We start from the raw sequence: 21,345 nt of genomic DNA on the forward strand, positions 1-21,345 counted from the left end.
CTAATTAACGCCCTCGTGGGTAAACAGTGATGTTTACAAAAAAATGTTTCAAACAAAAGTTGTTTATTTTTTCGTAAGGAACATTTTTTACATTTAAACTTTCATTCTATCTCTAACGGTTTACAAGATGGGTACTACGGACCCATGACCCAATTGACCCATGTTGCTCATTTACGAACTTGACCTCACTTTTTACGTCCTAAGCACGCTGTAAAAATTTCAGCTTGATATCTCTTTTCGTTTTTGAGTAATCGTGACCACAGAGTAGTAGATTAATAAAACATGACGAAGTTGTAATGGATCTTCGAAATAAATTAGTTCAGGTGCAAAATTCTAATAAGGAGTGTGAACAGAAAATAATGGACTTAGAAGCCATAATAAAAGAGAAAAATTCAACTATTGAATTTTTAGATAAAAAACTTGATTTGTATTTAAATAGTAAAGTAACTGTAAGTAGTGTAGGTTCCCAAACGGAGGAAATTCAGAGAATTTGTGCTGCTACGCAATCTGAGATCAGGGAATTGGAGGTGGTAGACTCATTCATGCAAACTGAAATAAATATAGCAAACAATGTAATTGACTTGTGCCCTCAGTTTGATGTTTCTAACGACACCATTCTTTCGAAAAATGTTGAATCGCAACCACTAGAAGTACCTTACCAGGTTGATAATAATGAAAGTGGTTCTAGCTCAGTCAATATTCATAATATGGAACAAAAAAATAACAAAACAAAATTAATTAAAAAATCTAAAATATCTTTGAAAAGATCGAAAAAAAGTAAGTTTGCCAACGTAAGTAGTGGGTTATCATCTTCAAATATGACGAATGAAGTCTCTAATTCAAGTACTCATGTTACCCCTCGAATTACCCCGCGTGTATTAATTGTATCTGACCAAATTGGTAAACAAATGTCTATTTGCTTGAGAGAATTGTTGCCTCACAACTTTTTGGTTTCCGCTTTAATTAAAAGTCATGATACTCATGAAAATATTATTAAAGCCGTAAAAGAACAAGTAAATAGTTTTACGAAATCGGATCACATAATTGTTATGCTTAGCTCATACCATGGGACTTCAAACAATGAAAACGACATTGGTATTAAATACTTGAAAAAAAATTTACTTGAACTAATGAATATCACGAAAAATACAAATCTAATTCTGTCCACACTGCCTTTTAGAAAAGACATAAACGAATTCAATGATATGATTTTCAATATTAATCAGTTTATGGAAAATGAATTATTTAGATGCGCCGATACTTTAACTTTATATACTAACAAACTTTTGATTTTAAATACTGACTTCCACAAAAATGGTAAAGATATTAACTATAGTGGTACACGTCGGTTAGCACGAACTATTAGAAAATACATTGCACAGGAATTGAGCGACGATCGTATACTCCCTCTGACAGAATCAAATGCCGTTAAAAAAATTCCTGACAAAAATATACCCCAGTTTCCTTCGTCAACTGGTTGTACAAAAACTGTTCCGACTTCTAAAAGAATAACAACTAATAAATTAAAAAACTTACTAGACAAGCTTCTAAAAGTTCTCAAGTAGTAAATCCCAACTTGCTATCAAGATCTATTTTGCACGTAAATATTCGTAGTTTGAGAGCCAATCATCTTCACTTAGAGGAATTTGTTGCGAATAAGTTCACTATTCAACCCAGTTTTGTCTGCTTAACAGAACACTGGCTAAATGAGGATGAATTGAGTTTTTATCAGATTAAGAATTATGCTCCCATATCATACTTTTGTAGACAGGATTTTAAGAATGGCGGGTGTTTAATTTTAACTTCGAACAACTTTGTTGGAAAAATAAAAGTAAAAGAGAATCTGAATAATTTAAGCATTGAAAAAGTTTTTGAATGTGCAGCTATCGAAGCTTCTATTGACGATAAGTCAATTGTACTAGTTTGTATTTATAGACCACCTAGTGGTAATATTGAAACGTTTTTTAGTAGATTGGAACAATGTCTTAATATTATTAAAAGTGAAAAAAAACACTTTGTGGTTTGTGGTGATTTTAATATAAATCAACTAGATAAGCAGGATGAGAAGGTTAAGACATTAGTTAATTTGTTAACAACCTTTGACAGTAAATTGGCTATTACTGATAAGCCAACAAGAATTACTACAAGCTCTTCCAGCTTGTTAGATAATTTTTTCGTTAATTTACCAAACTTCTATGCTTATGTGGAAGATTGCGCATTTTCCGATCATGACGCCATTGTTCTGCAATTTAGTGCTTTGAAACCACAATCTAAGAAATGTAAAATAATTCAAAAGCGTCATATAACTCAGGAAAATCTTGTTAAACTCAACCGGCATTTGGAAACGGAAAAATGGGAGCTAGTCTTTGAGAGTAACGATATTAATAATAAATTTAATAGTTTTTTAAATACCTTCGTGTACTACTATGATTTGACATGTCCTTCCTCAAATGTTAGAATTTTTAATTATTCCAGACCTGAATGGATCACCCCTGGTATCATAAAATCGTCCCAAAACTTGAAAGTACTCAATATTCGGAAAAAAACGGCAAAAAATAAAAATTTCTTAAATTATGTCAAAAAGTACAAAAAAATATACAAGAAAGTTATTACAATGGCCAAGAAAATTTCCTTGATCAAAAAATTAAAAAACACGAATAACAATCCCAAAGTTGTATGGAACATTATAAAAAATGAAACTTTAAACATATCTAGGGGCATTAAACACATAAGTATAAATAATATTGAAATATGCGACCCTATGTCCATGGTCGACACTTTAAATGAGTGTTTTATTAATTTGGGCTCTGCTATTGATCAGGATAATAACGCCAAAAACATAATTGAAATAAAAAATTTTGAAAAAACTATTTTTATTGATGAAATCGATTCCCGTGACATAGAACAAATTATTGGAAATATGAAATCCAAAGACTCCATGGACTACTTAGGCATTTCCAGTAATGTTTTAAAATCGGTTTCAAAAACCTTATTGGCTCCTCTAGTCGAAATTGTTAATTGTATGTTAAGGGAGGGAATCTTTCCTGATCGTGGCAAATTAGCACGAATAGTACCCCTTCAAAAGAAACCCAATAATATGGATGTCAGTAATTTTCGTCCGATATCATGTTTACCTATCTTCAGCAAAGTTCTAGAGAGAGTTATATTTAATAAAATTTCAAATTTTCTAACTCGATTCAACATATTGACACCCGATCAATTTGGATATCGAGAGAATACAAGAACTACAAATGCAATTTTTGCCGTCACGGATCATATTCTCACGAAAATTAATGAAGGTTTTAAAGTAGCCTCTTTATTTTTTGATCTTTCTAAAGCCTTCGATCGCGTGAATCATAATTTACTCCTCTCCAAAATTTATGCATATGGTATTCGTGGCCAATGTTATAAACTTATAGAGTCATATTTATCTAATAGAGCTCAGTTTGTTGAATTAAACATAGACGGAAATACTTTCAAGTCAAGTTGGGGTGCAATCAGGTCTGGGGTCCCACAAGGGTCTATTCTTGGGCCATTGCTGTTTCTCCTATTTATTAATGACTTGCCAAATTCATTTAGTAAATTATTTTGTAAAGTTGCACTCTTTGCCGATGATACGACCATCGTCGTTTCACATAAAGATACCGATGAGCTTATGAAAGTCATTAACAATGTACAGGAATTAATGGACAGCTGGTGCCATGAAAACGATTTGCTTCTAAATCGTAACAAAACAGCAATTGTGTGTTTTGGTGGTGGAGTCGCCTTTACGCATAATCTGTTTGTAAATAAAACGACATTTCTAGGAGTTGAAATAGATTCAGGAATGAATTGGAAATCTCATATTGACACCTTATGTGTAAAATTAAGCAGAGTGTGCTTTCAATTAAGAGCGTTAAGATCAAGAGTTGACCAAAAGACACTACTGTCAGTTTACTATGCAAATTTTGCTTCAATTATGACATATGGCATAGTAATATGGGGTGCTTCAGTAAATGCCTCAAAAATATTTAAAATACAGAAAAGAGCAATTAGAATTATTTTTAACTTAAAAAGAACTGAAAGTTGTAAAATATTCTTTCTGAACAACAGAATACTGACATTTCACTCTCATTATATTTTTGAAATCTACAAATTTTTTATCCAAAATAAAAATGTGTTCGAAATTAATATAAATCAGGGCAATCGTTATATGATTCGAAATCCATCTGAATATGTTAATCCCAGGTGTAAATATTCATTTTTAAAAAAAAATACGAGGTATCTTGCAATTCTTTTTTATGGTAAAATCAGTAAAGGGTCAACCGTTAATGACATTATGAGAGATAATAGAATGGCTCCGATCAATGCAGTTCGTAGGTACCTGCAACAGCAGTGTTTCTATTCATTGGAGGAAGGACTAAAAAGTAATTTTTAAACTTAATATATGTATTAAGTAATTGTATTTATAATTTTTAATTTCTGACACTTTCCGTGTTGATCTTAATCACCGGAATTCGATAATTTTATATTAATTTATTTATTTATTTTTTTAATTAAATGACATTTACCGTGGAAATTTTTTATACACCGGTAATCAATTTTTTTTTTCTTTTTTATTATATAACATGTACCGTGGAAATTTTTATACACCGGTATCAATATTTTTTTAATTAAATGACATTTACCGTGGAAATTTTTTATACACCGGTAATCAATTTTTTTTTCTTTTTTATTATATAACATGTACCGTGGAAATTTTTATACACCGGTATCAATATTTATTTATTTTTTATAATATTTGACACTTTCCGGTAGATTTTTTTTTTATCACCGGAAAAAGAAATTTAATTAATATATTATTTTTTGTTTTTAGGTAAACAAATTTCATATTTATTTATTTTAGACATTCTTACTTTTTAAGGATGTGAACTATCCTACTCGTGAGTTTTTGATGGTTTTCCACGATGTTTAAGGTGAATACCGGGATAGTCTACGAAAAGTCGGCCATCACCGCATTATCTTTTAATATTATTATTATTATTATAAATTTTTTTTTTTTTTTTGACGAATTCTATGTATACATTGTATATCGAAAGAACGAATAAAGTATTATTATTATTATTATTATTATTATTACGGACGGACGGAAGAGTTATCTACATAGTAGCATAGGAGCTCGCGAAATGTTAGGCGTCCTGCCAGGCATATAGAACCGCAACTAATGAGGCACTTATTTTTTTTTGTATATAAAATTGTTTAAATTTTCATTTGGTTAAAGTTTTAACCGGATCGGAATGGGTATAGTTCGTGCACACGGGAAAATTCATTGAAAAATCCGTGCCACCGTGTTATCACCGGTTGCGTCGAGGCACTTAAATATTATTTTGTTCTATTCAATGAATAGAAGATTTTAAAGTAATTACCAAGCAGGACAAAGTTGGTACAGTTCGTCAACAAAAATTTTACTTTCAAGAAAGCACCCATGTTATATGTGCCCACTGCGTTGAGGCACTAAAGCCCCATCCTATTGACTATGGTTAGTAGTAGTAGGGAAAATATATTTTATGCGTACCGCTGATCGGCTCGCGTTCTTACGGTCAGCTCCGGGACTATAAGAGATTAAAAAAATATCTGATATGACATATTTTTCTTAAAATCGACCCCTCACCCCTTCTTAAGCTGTTGATTTTCTCATTAACGAACTTGACCTTTCAAATACCAAAACCTTTCTTGATACTAAGTTTTATTCAAATCGGACTTAGATTGCGATCGCACAGATAACATATGTATAACATAAACGTATAGATACATATGTATATACAGGGTGTTCTGTTATTGATAGTAGAAAATTATACCAGTAAATTAAGCTTACCAGGACAAATGGAAAAGCTCTTTACAAAATTTTGATCTAAGGCCTGATTCGGGAGATGTGGCTATGGGAAAAATAGAAAGATTTATGAATTCACATACCTATCAAATTCATTAAATTAGTAGGTGTCACTTTAGAATATAGAAGAGACTATCATAAAATGTGTTATGTATTACACAATTTAATCCCCCCCGTACCTATATTTATGTATAACTTGATACCTCCCACATCTAAGTGTCTCTATATTGGTGAAATAATTTGATAAATATGTATTATTTTTTTGTTTTCTTAATAAATAAAGACAGCGAAATATTTTTTTTTAGTATTCGGTAAAATATGTTATTAATTCGAAATATAAATGCATAAATATTATTTCGAAATACGTAAAAAAATATTATCTAGGAAATTTGGGCAAAAATCAAAATTATATTGGAATTATAATAAGATTATCTGAAAAACTACGCGTGTGTCAAGAGTTTATCGTAATCCAATTGATAAGAAAGAAAATAATTAAACGCAATACGCACTTTCCTATTGTTAATAATAAAATGGAAATTTTATAAATTGATAGTGTTATATTTGTTTTAGTTTTTTTTAAAGTTTATGATAAGCACGTATTTATAATAAATTATAATATTGTAAGTAAACAATGATCTTGACATAATCCATTAAAAATAAATTTCTTAAATGAAAATCGCATTTAACATTCTAATGAACAACAAAATTTTTATCTACAAATTATTTTTATGATAATAAAGTAATTTAGTTTATTTATTTTTTTGTTATTTAGTTTAAAAAAATAGATACGCAAGCAACTCCGTATGTGGAAATTATGTTACGTAGTTGCCTATGTCAAAGGTTAACCATTAAATTAAAAGTAATAATAATAAACGTAATATTATAGATTGTACAAAAAAGGAAATTATTTTAACACGTCAGCACTCACATTATTGAACATTTTGATCACGCTCGATTTAAGGCATAAATAACTTATCAAATGGTATGCGTGATTGGAAACTTTTTCTATCTTCTTAAGGTGATTGTAAACCTACAGTATTGTAAATCAGTTTTGGTTTATTACACGGTACATACATATAAACCAAATACATGCTTTGTAGTCAAGTAATGAATTATTTTTAGTTTTACAATACCGCGCAACTACAAAAATTTATAATATATTGTGTGCAAGTGATGCTTATAAATCTGATATCGCTCTTCAATCATCAATACTATAACTATAGTCGTCTCATAACTCATAATTTAATAAAAATTTTGTTTTTATATCATCGACAACCTTATATTTTTATGGTATTAATTATAAACTTCAAGATTGTTTAAATATTTTAGATAGTTTTTTATCACACTCTGTAGATTTTTATACCATGTATATATGAAATATACATAGTATATTAAGTTTAGTCCCAAGTTTGTAAAGCTTAAAAATAATAATGCTAGGAAAAAAAATTTTGTCATAGATGTTCATAAAATCACCTAATTAGTCCATTTCCGGTTGTCCGTCCGTCCGTCCGTCTGTGGACACGATAACTCAAAAACGAAAAAAGATATCGAGCTGAAATTTTTACAGCGTACTCAGGACGTAAAAAGTGAGGTCAAGTTCGTAAATGAGCATCATAGGTCAATTGGGTCTTGGGTCCGTAGGACCCATCTTGTAAACCGTTAGTGATAGAACAAAAGTTTAAATGTAAAAAATGTTCCTTATCAAAAATTAAACAACTTTTGTTTGAAAAATTTTTTCGTAAACATCATTGTTTACCCGTGAGGGCGCCAATTAGGCGGAAATTTTATAATATGTACTATACTTGATTATCAGTTATGTATGTGTCACATGTTTGTATGTGTAATGTGATAAAGAAATCAACACTGACTATGCATGGTATTTCAACAATTAACTCAGTCAATTGTTTGTTTTCACTTGTTTTATATAGAATTATCCAATAGTCCAAACCGTCAAAAAATCAAGTTTTGACGTCCAATTTATTTAAAGTAGGTAGATGCAAATTTAAATTAGGTAAATGTATATGAGTAAATAGTCTTTTTTTGCAAATAAAAAGATTTTTTTTTGAAGATTTTAACTTCAAGATGAAATAACAACTTGATTGGTAATAATTTTTTTTGCTCCATATTTCAATATAAATAAATTAAATTCTATTTTTTAACCTTGACAACAATAATTGCAAATTGCGAAGCTTTTTTTCATAGTATTTTCAGTATAATTTGTCCAATATTTTAAGTATTTAATTACTTTTTTATATACAAATTTATTTTGCAATAAGTTTATGACCAGACTCTTTTTAAAATGCATTAAGGCAATGCAACCGCGACGGTTCAACTATTGCATACATTAATTATTAATAAGGTAATAAATATAAAATGTAAGTACAATATATTTAGTAATATTGTTTACAATTCATAATGCAATATCTACCGCTTAAGGTGATTTTAGATTTACATGCAGCCAAAATCATTTGCAAAGCGTGCAGAAGATGCAAAATTTTTTTGAAACAAGTGAAAACAAACAATTGACTGAGCTCATTATTGAAATACCATGTATAGACAGTGTTGATTACTCTATCACATTACACATATACATATACATATCACCCATGCATAACTGATAATTCCATATTAATACATACTATAAAATTTGCATCTAATGTATGCCCTCATGAGTAAACAGTAATGTTTACAAAAGTTGTTTATTTTTTGATAAGGAACATTTTTTGCATTTAAACTTTTGTTCTATCTGTAACGGTTTACAAGATCCAATTGACCTATGTTGTTCATTTACGAACTCGACCTCATTTTTTACGTCCTGAGTGCGCTGTAAAAATTTCAGCTTGATATTTGTTTTTGTTTTTGAGCTATCGTGTTGACAGACAGACGGACAGGCGGACTGACAATCGGAAATGGACTAATTAGGTGATTCTATGAACACCTATACAAAGTTTTGTTTGGTAGTAACAATATTTTTAAGCGTTACAAACTTTGGACTAAACTTAATATACCTAGGTATATTTCATATATACATGGTATAAAAATGAGTGCGGCCTTGGGATCCCCGATAGGAACGAATTTACAAAGCGTTATGGATTATTACGCTGCGATCAAGACTCTAGATGTTATTTATTTATTTAAGTCAAGATAATACTTTTCTTAGAATCAATCTAACAATAATTATTTTTTTTAAATAGACGCCAATTTAAAAATTATTTTTAACACTTATAAAATAAATACCTGTTTAAAAAAAGATATGTGTAAAAATTATTAATAATAAATATTTGTTTTTTAATCTTCCTCGTTTTATTATTAAAAACCCTTCCAGCCACAATTTATATAATCAAAATAATATTAAATACCTATAATTTACATAATCAAAAGTAGGTAAAATTCAATTGTTATACATTTACTTTTCAATCTTATGTTTACAAGATACAGACGAGAAAGTAAAATTTATTTATAAACTTTAAAAAAAATGATTGACATATAACATATTATTGTAGTCTGTTTTATAGAATCTTTTGAAGTAATACATACTACCATCGAATAAGATGAAATTTCATGCATAGTTTTTGAATAAGTTCTAAAAAACTGAGGGAAAAAGGCGGTTAAAATATCGATTTTTCAGAAAATCCAAAAAATTGGGAACACTGAAAAAAAATGCTTAATATCAACCGATATGAAGTCGTCTTAATTTCGTCACGAGATTAAATATGGCGAACGGGGCGACGAATGTGATACAACTACCGTACGGGGTTCAGTGGAGAAGTTGACACAAACGCATGAGTTGTTTGTATGAAAGTAATATACTGTCTAAAAAATTTCAAATATTGATGTTTTGAAATGCAACATATAGTTTTAAACAATCTTTTTTTGATTGATTCTACCACTTATATATATATTATTTCAAAATACTGATGTGATTGTCACAACCGCATGAGAAGGTTTATTAAGGTTTTTTTTTTAAATTAGATTTCTTCGAGTCGAATTTGAACCAGCGTTACTGATGGTTGTTTTATAAGTATACAAATATGGTATATATTATAAAAATGATCAATAAGTTTATTTCAAACTCATTGTAAGTTAGTAACAAAAATCTTCATGAAGTTGACACAATCACATATGGACTAGACATGATAGATATGTGATCATAATAACCAAAATCTATATTTAAAAATAAAAAGATAAAATTGGCTTTGTTGCTCTCAAACCTTCATCTAATTTGATCGAAGTATAAATAATAGTATTTGTTATAAACTCATTACCTAAATATAATGATAAAAGACTATTGTTGGTTTTAATTTTTGAGCATACATACTTCAAGAGGAACTTACAAAAGCGATAGATTTTTGGTAAAATCAATATTATATTATTACTTAATATATATTTAATTAATTTATTATTAATACATTATAATCATTACACTTTCTAAATAAACAATCAATACCTTTTTAATATCTATATTTTATATATTTATTTGATGAATCGGAAAAATACAATTGTTTATTTTATATACTATCACTTACATTCATTCTGTTAAGTGCATGTTTTTATTTTGCTTGAAACTTTCAATAATCTTATTTTGTAATTAAAATTTAATGAATCAATTAAGCTTTTAATTTATGTTGATAATAAATATTTATAGTTTAATTTATTAATTATTACAAAGCATCTACAATGTTTGATAATGATATACAATTATTGCATTATTAACTTTTTGCATAATTAACAAAATTTTGCATAATTATTTCTACAATCCTGTCAGATTTTTGCATTCTTTGTTCATTTCATGAAGGGTGTTATTACACGACTGTCAAGGAGTGGTTATATTTTTCGTGTCTTGTATGTAAATTTGTTTGTAAATCAAAAACTTAAGTGTTTTGAGATAGGTGTTTGAAAAAACAAAACAAAATGGCGTATTTTTGAAACGAAATAGTAATGCGTTAATAAAAAGAATTAACAAAATCTATCGAGTATGGTATCAAAATAAAGGAAATTTATTTATCAATTAAACACTCTTTTTATACGTCTTTTGGGAAAACTTCATGTTGATTCTTTGACGACAGACAGACAGACAACCGAAAATGGACTAGTTAAGTGATTTTAGGGACACCTATACCAAAATTTTGTTTCCAGCATCAATATTTTTAATCGTTACAAAGTTGGAACTTAAGGATGTATGAGCATATGTGGTTAAAATTTCAGCTTAGGTATCCGTACAAATTTTTAAGAAAAATGTCATTAAAAATCGATATAAAATACATTGGCTCTTATGGGAGGAATCTCAAAAAACGACATATTTTGGAAGTTTTTGATAATTTTCATTTGGAATGAATGAAAACAAATTAAAAAAAAACTTTTTAATAGAAAGTAAACATATCAGCAATGAATTAGAAAAGAAAAAAACTAAGTATTACCGTCCATATAAGGGATGTAAGAGCAGGGTAGATTAAGGGTTGAAATTATTTTTATCTTATTTTCAAATTTGATGCTGAATTTTGTTATAACTTCATGAATGTAGACGAAAAATAAGAATAAAATTTTTCGATATGTGTCTTGGTTTTCGAAATATCGAAAGCTAAATAATTAAACAAAATTTTCAATTTTCGATATTTTGAAAATTAAGCCAGATATCGAAAAATTTTATTCTTACTTTTCGTCTTATATCGTCAAGTAATAATATAAATTTATCATCAAAATTTAAATATCTATTTTTAAATTTGTGCCCCCACTACCATGCTCATACATCCTTAAGGGATCATTATATTTGTCTCAAAAACTTAAGTGTTCTGAGATAGGTGTTTGAAAAAACAAAACAAAATGGCGTATTTTTGAAGCGAAATAGTAATGCGGTAATAAAAAGAATTAACAAGATCTATCGAGTATGGTATCAAAATAAAGGAAATTTATTTATCAATTAATCGCTCTTTTTATCAGGGCCGGATTTAAATTTCTGCCGCCCTGGGGCACTGAAGAAAATGCCGCCCTATGACTGAAATTTTATTTTAATAGTTTTGATATCTTATTTTTTAAGAATTAGAATAACTAATTAATTGCAGAAAAAAGAACCGCTTCATAACGAGCTGACTATCTGGTTGCAGATAAAGATTTTAACGCAATTCTTTTTTCAGTATGTAACTGTAAGACTTCCCAGCGATGCGTCGATGCAGTAAAAAAGTTGTATAAAGTTTGTACTGTATGAAAGAATGAAGCAGCTTCTGGGGCGCATTCTACTGCGTGAACTCCAACTAAATTCATAGAATGAGCAGCACAAGGAGCATGTTCTGCAAGATATAATTTCATGAATTCTTGCCTGTAAGCCCGAATAAATCCCTGATACATTATTCGCGTTATCATATGACTGACTTTGACAATCTGAGAGATCAAGATCAAAAAACTCAAGAACAGATAATACAGCAACTAGCAAATCTTTAGCTTTATGTCGAGAGTTCTCAATAAACATGAGAAAAAAAAAAATTTTTAATTCTTCAAAAAAAACTATATTTATCAATTCCAGAAAAAAAAAATTCAAATTTTATTTTTTCAAACCTTTATGGAAATAAATTAATTTTATTTTAATAGTTTTCACTTAAATTTAATATATTTTAATATACAAAATTTTAATTTGATACATTAATGCAATTATATTTCTTGAAAGATCAAATGTTTATTTAAAAGAATTAGTTATTTATATATTGACATAGAAAATGTTTTCTCACTTTCCAAATTTTGCCGCCCTAGAAAATTTGCCGCCCTGGGCGCTAGCCCCGACTGCCCCTAGTGTAAATCCAGCACTGCTTTTTATACATCTTTTGGGAAAACTTCATGTTGATTCTTTGACGACAGACAACCGAAAATGGACTAGTTAAGTGATTTTAGGGACACCTACCTATACCAAAATTTTGTTCGTAGCATTAATATTTTTAAGCGTTACAAACTTGGGACTAAACTTAGTATATCTTATAGTATATTTCATATACATGGTATAAAAAAATCAAGCATTGTTAGCAGGTAGATACTACATTTATAAATCTGTTATTATTGTTTATTTATTTTTGATAAATATTTAATTTCATTAATAATTGTAAACAATTAATTTAACATAATTTTTATTTTTGTTTAGAACATAATCCTTTCAATAATTTTTTTATTGTTTTTTATTGTGTCTATAAAATAATTATGAATAATAATAATAATTAATATCTAATATCCGTTAAGTTCATTTGAACCGTTAAGTTCACGCATTCTAAGAAAGTATAAATAATATCTATCACTTTTATTAATCCAATATAAAATTTATATGTTCAAAGTCAATTGATTTTGCTTACAAAGTTTGTAAACAATTCATACAAATTTAAAACTTTGTCATCCTTATTTATTTTCCATCGTAACTTTGAACCCATCAATATTTTATTGACATATATAAGTGGATAGAAATGTTTTTTATTTTAAAGTCGTCTGGAGTAATAAAAATAATTATTGTTATTGAAAATAATATTATAGGCGTAGAGGTTTTTTCAACAAAATTACGAAATTTAATCTTAATTTACTTATTAATAGACTTCTAGACGGAAAAAATTCTTAATGTAAAGGACCCCGAACGATTGGATAAGAAAACGACTTTCTGTTAAACTTTTTCAAACCGCCCCCAAAACGTTCCTTGGATCATTCAAAATTTTTATACCATGTATATATGAAATATACATAGTATATTAAATTTAGTCCCAAGTTTGTAACGCTTAAAAATAATGATGCTAGGAAAAAAATTTTGTCATAGGTGTTCATAAAATCACCTAATTAGTCCATTTCCGGTTGTCCGTCCGCCCGTCCGTCTGTGGACACGATAACTCAAAAACGAAAAAAGACATCAAGCTGAAATTTTTACAGCGTACTCAGGACGTAAAAAGTGAGGTCAAGTTCGTAAATGAGCATCATAGGTCAATTGGGTCTTGGGTCCGTAGGACCCATCTTGTAAGCCGTTAGAGATAGAACAAAAGTTTAAATGTGAAAAATATTCCTTATCAAAAATTAAACAACTTTTATTTGAAATATTTTTTCGTAAACATCACTGTTTACCCGTGAGGGCGCCAATTAGGCGGAAATTTTATAATATGTACTATACTTGATTATCAGTTATGTATGTGTCACATGTTTGTATGTGTAATGTGATAAAGAAATCAACACTGACTATGCATGGTATTTCAACAATTAACTCAGTCAATTGTTTGTTTTCACTTGTTTAACGGATAATTTTCGAACTCCGGGTGATTGAAGCTAGACCTATATTATAATTATAGTATGTGACTACCGTGTTTGTGAACGTTTTTGAAGAAATTTTTCAATTAACCACCGTGTATAAAAAATAATACCACTGACATTGATAATATTAAAGATAGTAATTTAATGTGACAATTTTCATATAATTAAATAGATATTCAACCCATTTATTATTTTCAAATAAATAATTAATTTTATTAATTATATTAATTAGTGAGTACATACAAGCATTATTGTTTTAAATAAAAAAACTAAAAGCACAAAGTTAATTTCAAAACTTTCTAGAACATTCTATCATGTTCGTACATCGTTTCCACGAATCGATTCTCGGCTATGTTTGCCACATATCGTCTGAAGAGACAATATATTATGTTTTTAAGCTTTTAAACTAACTAAACGGTATTCAACCATTCAATCAAAGAGCTAATCTAATGCTTTTTTCGATGATAACTTGCCTAGTTATACCATCTATATATGAAATATACATAGTAAATTAAGTTTAGTCCCAAGTTTGTAACGCTTAAAAATAATGATGCTAGGAAAAAAATTTTGTCGTAGGTGTTCATAAAATCACCTAATTAGTCCATTTCCGGCTGTCCGTCCGTCCGTCCGTCTGTGGACACGATACCTCAAAAACGAAAAAAGACATCAAGTTGAAATTTTTATAGCGTACTCAGGACGTAAAAAGTGAGGTCAAGTCCGTAAATGAGCATCATAGGTCAATTGGGTCTTGGATCCGTAGCACCCATCTTGTAAACCGTTAAAGATAGAACAAAAGTTTAAATGTAAAAAATGTTCCTTATCAAAAATTAAACAACTTTTGTTTGAAACATTTTTTCGTAAACATCACTGTTTACCCGTGAGGGCGCCAATTTGGCGGAAATTTTATAATATGTACTTTACTTGATTATCAGTTATGTATGTGTCACATGTTTGTATGTGTTATGTGATAAAGAAATCAACACTGACTATGCATGGTATTTCAACAATTAACTCAGTCAATTGTTTGTTTTCGCTTGTCTAGTCATTTAAATTTAGTTCCGCTATCTATCACCAGTCGCTGAAATCCACACACTGTTTCTAAAAGTTTGGTTGCGTTTACGCGAAAAAAAGTAAAATGGAAGAGTGTAGTGACAATAAGTTGGATCTATTAAAAGAACTGATTTTTACAGCAAAAGTTTCAACACTCAAATACAAACTATGGCGGCAAAATTTTAGAAAGTCTAATTTATTTGAGAGAAACTGCGCCATGACAGTCACTATTAAATGGTGACAGTCAACAAAATACATATAAATCTCTATGGTGATATCGGTCAATGACGTCACTAACCTATATATTCCTCTTTGTTTAATTAGAAATTTTAAAAGTTCATTTTTTGCGTACTTCTAAAGATTTTCAAAACGCAACTTCACTTTTCTGCCCGTGCAGTGTTAATTCTTCACCTGAAGTGATAAACAAATTTAGTCAACTTGCCTATTCTCATGAAAATTGGGAAAATATTATATTTCAGAAAACTCTCTAAACTTTTAAAATAAAACGTATTTTAACGTCCATAATGAGTTTCTAAGCATCCTGTGTAGGACGTATTGATTTTTCACTCGAGAAGATTTAATAAACAAATTAATTAAGTAATTAAATAATTAATTAATTAAATCGAAGCTAATTAATTAAGTAAATTGATGTTTGTAAAAATATGAAAGCTAAGTAGATAGGTAGGTATTATATGAATATTTAATTTTCATTTCTAAAGTGCAATTAATACGTAAGCAGCTGAAAAAAGCATATTGAATAACTTGTAGTTAAAAAGTAACTTCAAGTTGGTATGAATGGACTAAATGCTAAATCCAGTTAGTTTTTCTCATCTATTAATTTTAAAAACCGAAAATAAGAGACGAAATTGCAGAAATAATATTTTTTAAATGTTTTAATTACTTGTTTAAGGATGTTTAACTTTTTAGAAAAATTGAAACATTTAGAATTAATCAAATTAGTTTGTAATTTTATGTTAAAGTATTATCAAGTAGCCTCTGAAATTGAGGAGCTGATAAATGAAATTATCAGCGGAAAGGTGGCAAAACACATATATGGTATTACAATGGGCTCTATGGCTCAAGTGTGTCCTTCGTGGACAGCCAATATATTCTAACCATTATCAAGTAGTTTGAGCCGTATCCATTGAGCATCCTTAAAATAAATTATTGAAATATAAATAATATTTTATTAAAAAGTAAAATTTTTGTAAACCGAAGATTTTCTTAATTCCCGGTTTTGTAATTTTTCAAAGGTGGCAACCCTACGGACATTTCATAAGTTCATTATGTTTTACTAAATATTTTATTATACCATTTGCAAAGAAACATTAAAAGTTTACAATATTATTGCATTTTTTTACTGTTGCATTAAAAGTTTTACGATGTTATCTATAAAACAGAGGTCAATAAACTCACACAATTACGATTCTTTACACATGACGTACTTATACTTCAAAGAAAATATAAACAAAATGAAATAATTCCAATAAATTTGAATAAAAAAATAAAGATATTGATCGGAAATTTTACTAAATTTATTCAAATCAGAAATTATTCAATTATAGTCCAATAGGTACAATAAATTAATAATAATTTATTAGATTATTTATTATAAGCAAAAAAAATGATCGCAGAAATAATGATTCATGAATGGCTACCATGTTTAGCCGACAAATTCTTTAGCGGGTGTGGAGTGGAAAATTTAACAGAATGGAAGATTTTAATGTTACAAATTGTGTTACTCACATAGAAAAGGAGTGATGGAGTTGGTTACGTCCTAGACCGTAGATCTAGAGGACCCGGGTTCGATTCCCGGTTTCTATGTAATTTTTTCGTTTTTTTTTTTTTTTTTTTTTTTTAAATATCATTAAATTTTTTTTTAAATAATATTTTTAAATTATTTGTTTAAATATCATTCCTTATCTAAAGGCAGTGGAGGCATATAACTACGTGCCATTGCAAAATAATATACGACTATGATGTTTATTTCCTTCGGCGGTAATTTTTGTCAAGTTTAGTTGTTTAGCGGAAAATGGAGGGTTTTGTTATCTTAAAATTTTACATTAAAGTGTATACATGATTTTTTGTATAAATTATTTAAAAAATTCAAAATTGACACTTGAAGTGGTTTGAACCGGCAAAGAGTTATCAGGGTTATGACAACGACTCATACACAATGGATAAAATAAATTTGAACGAGCTACTAGTAAGAGTTTTTAAAAAACTCCTCGTAAATAATAATTTCTTCGTTCGAAAACTTTATAAAAATATTAAATGCAAATCATTTATACAAAAATTATATTTTTATATTCCATATCCGCTCTAATTTTAATTAAATATTTATGGATAGTCATTGAAAAACTATTGTTTAAAAATTTAATAACTCAATTATTTAAAAATAAAATTCATATCCCTTGACATTTCAATAAATAACACCAGACGTGCGGTGCGGTACATACTTTAAATCAAAGTTAAATTAAAACAGAATCAAAACCCTTCTAAATCATAATTACTTACAATGCTAAATTCATTAAATGCCAAGTCCAAGGAATATTTTTAGATTATAAAAACACTAGTGTGATATCCATCCGCTTCGATGGGTTTAAAAGTAAAGATTGCTCTCGCTTATCCCCTTTCTATAACACTCAAAAAAATTGGTAAGAATTGTTTTACACAGGTAAAATATATGTATGGTTTTCTATTTTTTGAAATGTATAATATTCGTAATAATTCATTGAATACATCAGAAAAGATGGCCGTGAAATATTTTATATTGACTATTTTTACAGAAATCTGTAATTTATGGTAATGTCAAGTGTTAAATTAATTAATTTTTAAGTTTTTTTTCTTTTTTATTAATATGTATATCTTTATAAATTATATCTCATGTGTTATTCTGAAGTATGAGCTATATTGCTGTACAGTTTTGTTAAAAACCATTCGCTAGTTTTAGCGTGAAAGCGTAACAAACAAACAAACAAACATGCTTACTTTCGCATTTATAATATATAAAGATTATTAAAAATAACGGGATAAATTATTGAAGAAAAAAATAAATAAAAACCAATTACTCAAAATAAATTTTTATAAAACTTTTTTCCGATTAATTGTTTTATTATTATTGATTAAAAAAGTAATTTGTTTAATATCTCTTTGACCCTGTTCTGTTCTAAATAGTTTTTTTTTAATATTTATTTTAGATTTATAAACATTTAACCTACTTTTAAAAAAAATTAAAAATATAATTTAGTAAAAAATTAAAACTTTCCCTTAAACCGATAGATATTTATTAAACGTCCGAGGATTTCAAAAAGAGGCGAAACTTTGCGATTACGGACGTTCCCAAAACATCATGTTTGCTTGGGATCAACTTCAAATCATGTCTTCGCATTCTCGTTAATGCCCTTTATAAGCAGGTACCGCTTATTGTGCCAAATTTTTAGATTTGAGCTGTTTAGAAGCAAATCCTATATTGAAGTGTTTTTAAAAGTATGCTTTATTAACAAGGATAATTTTATTAAGAATAATTTGGAAAACTAATATTCAAGAGTGAAAACCATGACAAATATTTTCCTATAAAGAAAAAGAGGCACTCGTTTTTCCATAAAATACATTAAAAGTTATGAAATGAATGGCATTTGAGTGTTATTTCTTCTATAAGTTATTTTCTGTAAATCTTTAGGCATCAATATTTCAAAAAATATGGTGAAGAACAGGCATGCATAATTCGTCATGAAAAACCGTTTTTATGATTTTTCGTGGAGTTTCACTGTGGAAAATGATATTTTTCGAACTTTTCGGTTAATTTGACTGTATTTCTAGTCAATCGGTAAAAATCCCATATTTCTAGCATGTATAGAACAGAAAATCTTTATTTTTGGATAGTTTTTCGCGCGGTCTTTTAACAATTAATAATCAAACACTTAAAATGCAACTAGGCCAAAAATTTTGCGGGATGTTATTGAGTAAATTATTTTAAACAATATCCTACCGGGTTATCCACCGGCAACCTGAACTTTTACGTTCAAGAGCATTTTTTAAACGGGATCCTGCGAAAATTTTCCATTCGAAAATTATTCATACTCAAGGATTTTATCGAGTATAGTGTATATTGAAAAATTTACTCTTAATTTTCGTCTAATTTCCCCAAGTTCTAACAGAAACCACCCTCAATCATTTTTTTGTTTTGGGAACGTCGTTAAATCGTTTATTTAACGCCTGAGAAAGTTTTAAATAAAGACAAAACGTTGCAATTAAGTAAATAACATAGTTTTAATTTATTTCACATGTCAAATTTCTCCGATAAAAATCAATTTTAATTCAATTATAAAAATTAAAATAAAAAAAACAAACCTTTTCGTCCTTGAGGAACCGTATAGGAAATATCTTGAAATTCAATATTAACCGGTGGTCGTTGTGGTAAATGTGATAATTGTAATTTCGGTTTAATCCTTTGTAATGTTGTAACATCATTTTTTTCAACATCAATTTTCGTCGAATTTTCCATCGAATATTCCGATTTAATTGATGTCATTGTCAAAACTCTTTTTATTTAAAACAATTCTCAATAATTAAAAACACACTTAAAAATTTTTAATGTTTATATATTTCACACTAATTTAAGCATAAAAACACATTTCTTTTTTTTTTTAAGGAAAGTTTTTTTTTGGGAGGATATAAAAGTAAAGTTTATTTACCCAATTTAATGTTTACAAACTGCATATAAATCTATGATGCGCTATATAGTTATTAAAATTGATTGATAAATAAAATATCAGCTGTTTCTAAACACACTTATTTTTAATATTTTTTTATTTATTTTTATTAATCATCTCATCTGATTCACACTCAACTGACTATACTGTCTTCTCTTTGCATTTAGTTTTTGTTTTGTTTTGATTTTCTATTTGTAAATGAATGCTATGAGGTATGATGATAAATAAATGTGCTTCACGGTATGATCGCGTATTGCATATGTTCTGGTTAGTATGTTAGTCTGACACAGTGTACATAAAAATAGTAGTACTATGTTCGAATACGATAGCGGTAAGCGGTGCGCTGCTATATATTATTAATGGTGATTGTACTTACTATATTTATTAAAAAAAATTGTATACAAATATACTTTTTACAAGGTGTTTCAAAATTATATCAATATATCTAACGTGGGCTAGGTTATATTGGCTGTCCACGAAGAATACACTTACGCTATAGAGCCTATTGTGATATCATATATGTGTTTTCCCACCTTTCCGCTGATAAAATTTTATTTATCAGCTCCTCAATTTCAGAGGCTGAATGCACCTCCTTCATGCATACACCATGCACTACACCAGCCCATCACATTAAATCGAGCTCACTACCCTAAGCATACCGTGGACGGAATTGGTTACGCCTTAACCAACTGAGCTAATAAGGCGCAATCAATATCTTTACTTGCTTTCAAAATGAAATTATCAGAAAGGACCACGCAATATTAGATTAGAAAATTTTTCTAACCTAACCTAAAATGTTCTTTGGATCATTCTGATCAAAAGCTCTCACGACCACCAAACTTTTTAACGAGTGGTTTTCGAGCTACGGGCAGTCAAAGCTACGAAAATATATAATAGTTTTTGTATTTAAATAGCTTTCTTTGAAAGTTTTTCAAAACCACCAACAAAATGTGCTTCAGATCGTTTTGATCAAAAGTTCCCAGGCTCACAAAACTTTTTAACGAGTAGTTTTCCAGCTACGGGTGGTCAAAGCTACGAAAATATATAATAGTTTTAGTATTTAAATAGCTTTCTTTGAAAGTTTTTCAAAACCACCACCAAAATGTGCTTCAGATCGTTTTGATCAAAAACTCTCACGGACATCAAACTTTTTAACGAGTAGTTTTTGAGGTACAGGTGATCAAAGCTGAACATATACAGGGTGAATCATTTTAATCGATAATGGCTAATATCTCATTTTGTAGTTAACAAATCAAAAAATAAATTAAACAAAAAATGTAGAATTTGATGGGGGACATCATGTTCTGGCATCAGATTGGACCTAGTTCTTCTGGTTGCTTTAATAGAAAGTTGATTTTTGTTCAAAACATTTTTTCGAAAAACGTTAGCTTTCGGAAGAAATCGGACTTAAAGTTTATCGATAATTGTAGGTCAAAGTCATGGACACAGATA

The 21,345-nt window shown here is 28.6% G+C and overlaps 1 protein-coding gene across 1 annotated transcript in view; it reads right to left on the reverse strand.

Annotated features, from left to right (window-relative positions):
• LOC123295735 (ATP-binding cassette sub-family G member 4-like) overlaps positions 1-20,227 on the reverse strand; it is an 81,254-nt gene extending 61,027 nt beyond the window's left edge. Inside the window, exon 1 of the mRNA XM_044877177.1 lies at positions 19,532-20,227. Within this exon, the coding sequence (XP_044733112.1) occupies positions 19,532-19,712 (181 nt within the window). The 5' untranslated portion in view covers positions 19,713-20,227. The remainder of the gene's footprint in view (positions 1-19,531) is intronic.
• Positions 20,228-21,345: the final 1,118 nt, after the last annotated feature.

The sequence above is a fragment of the Chrysoperla carnea genome, chromosome 3 (assembly GCF_905475395.1).
Source record: "Chrysoperla carnea chromosome 3, inChrCarn1.1, whole genome shotgun sequence".
In the NCBI taxonomy this organism is placed as follows: domain Eukaryota; kingdom Metazoa; phylum Arthropoda; class Insecta; order Neuroptera; family Chrysopidae; genus Chrysoperla; species Chrysoperla carnea.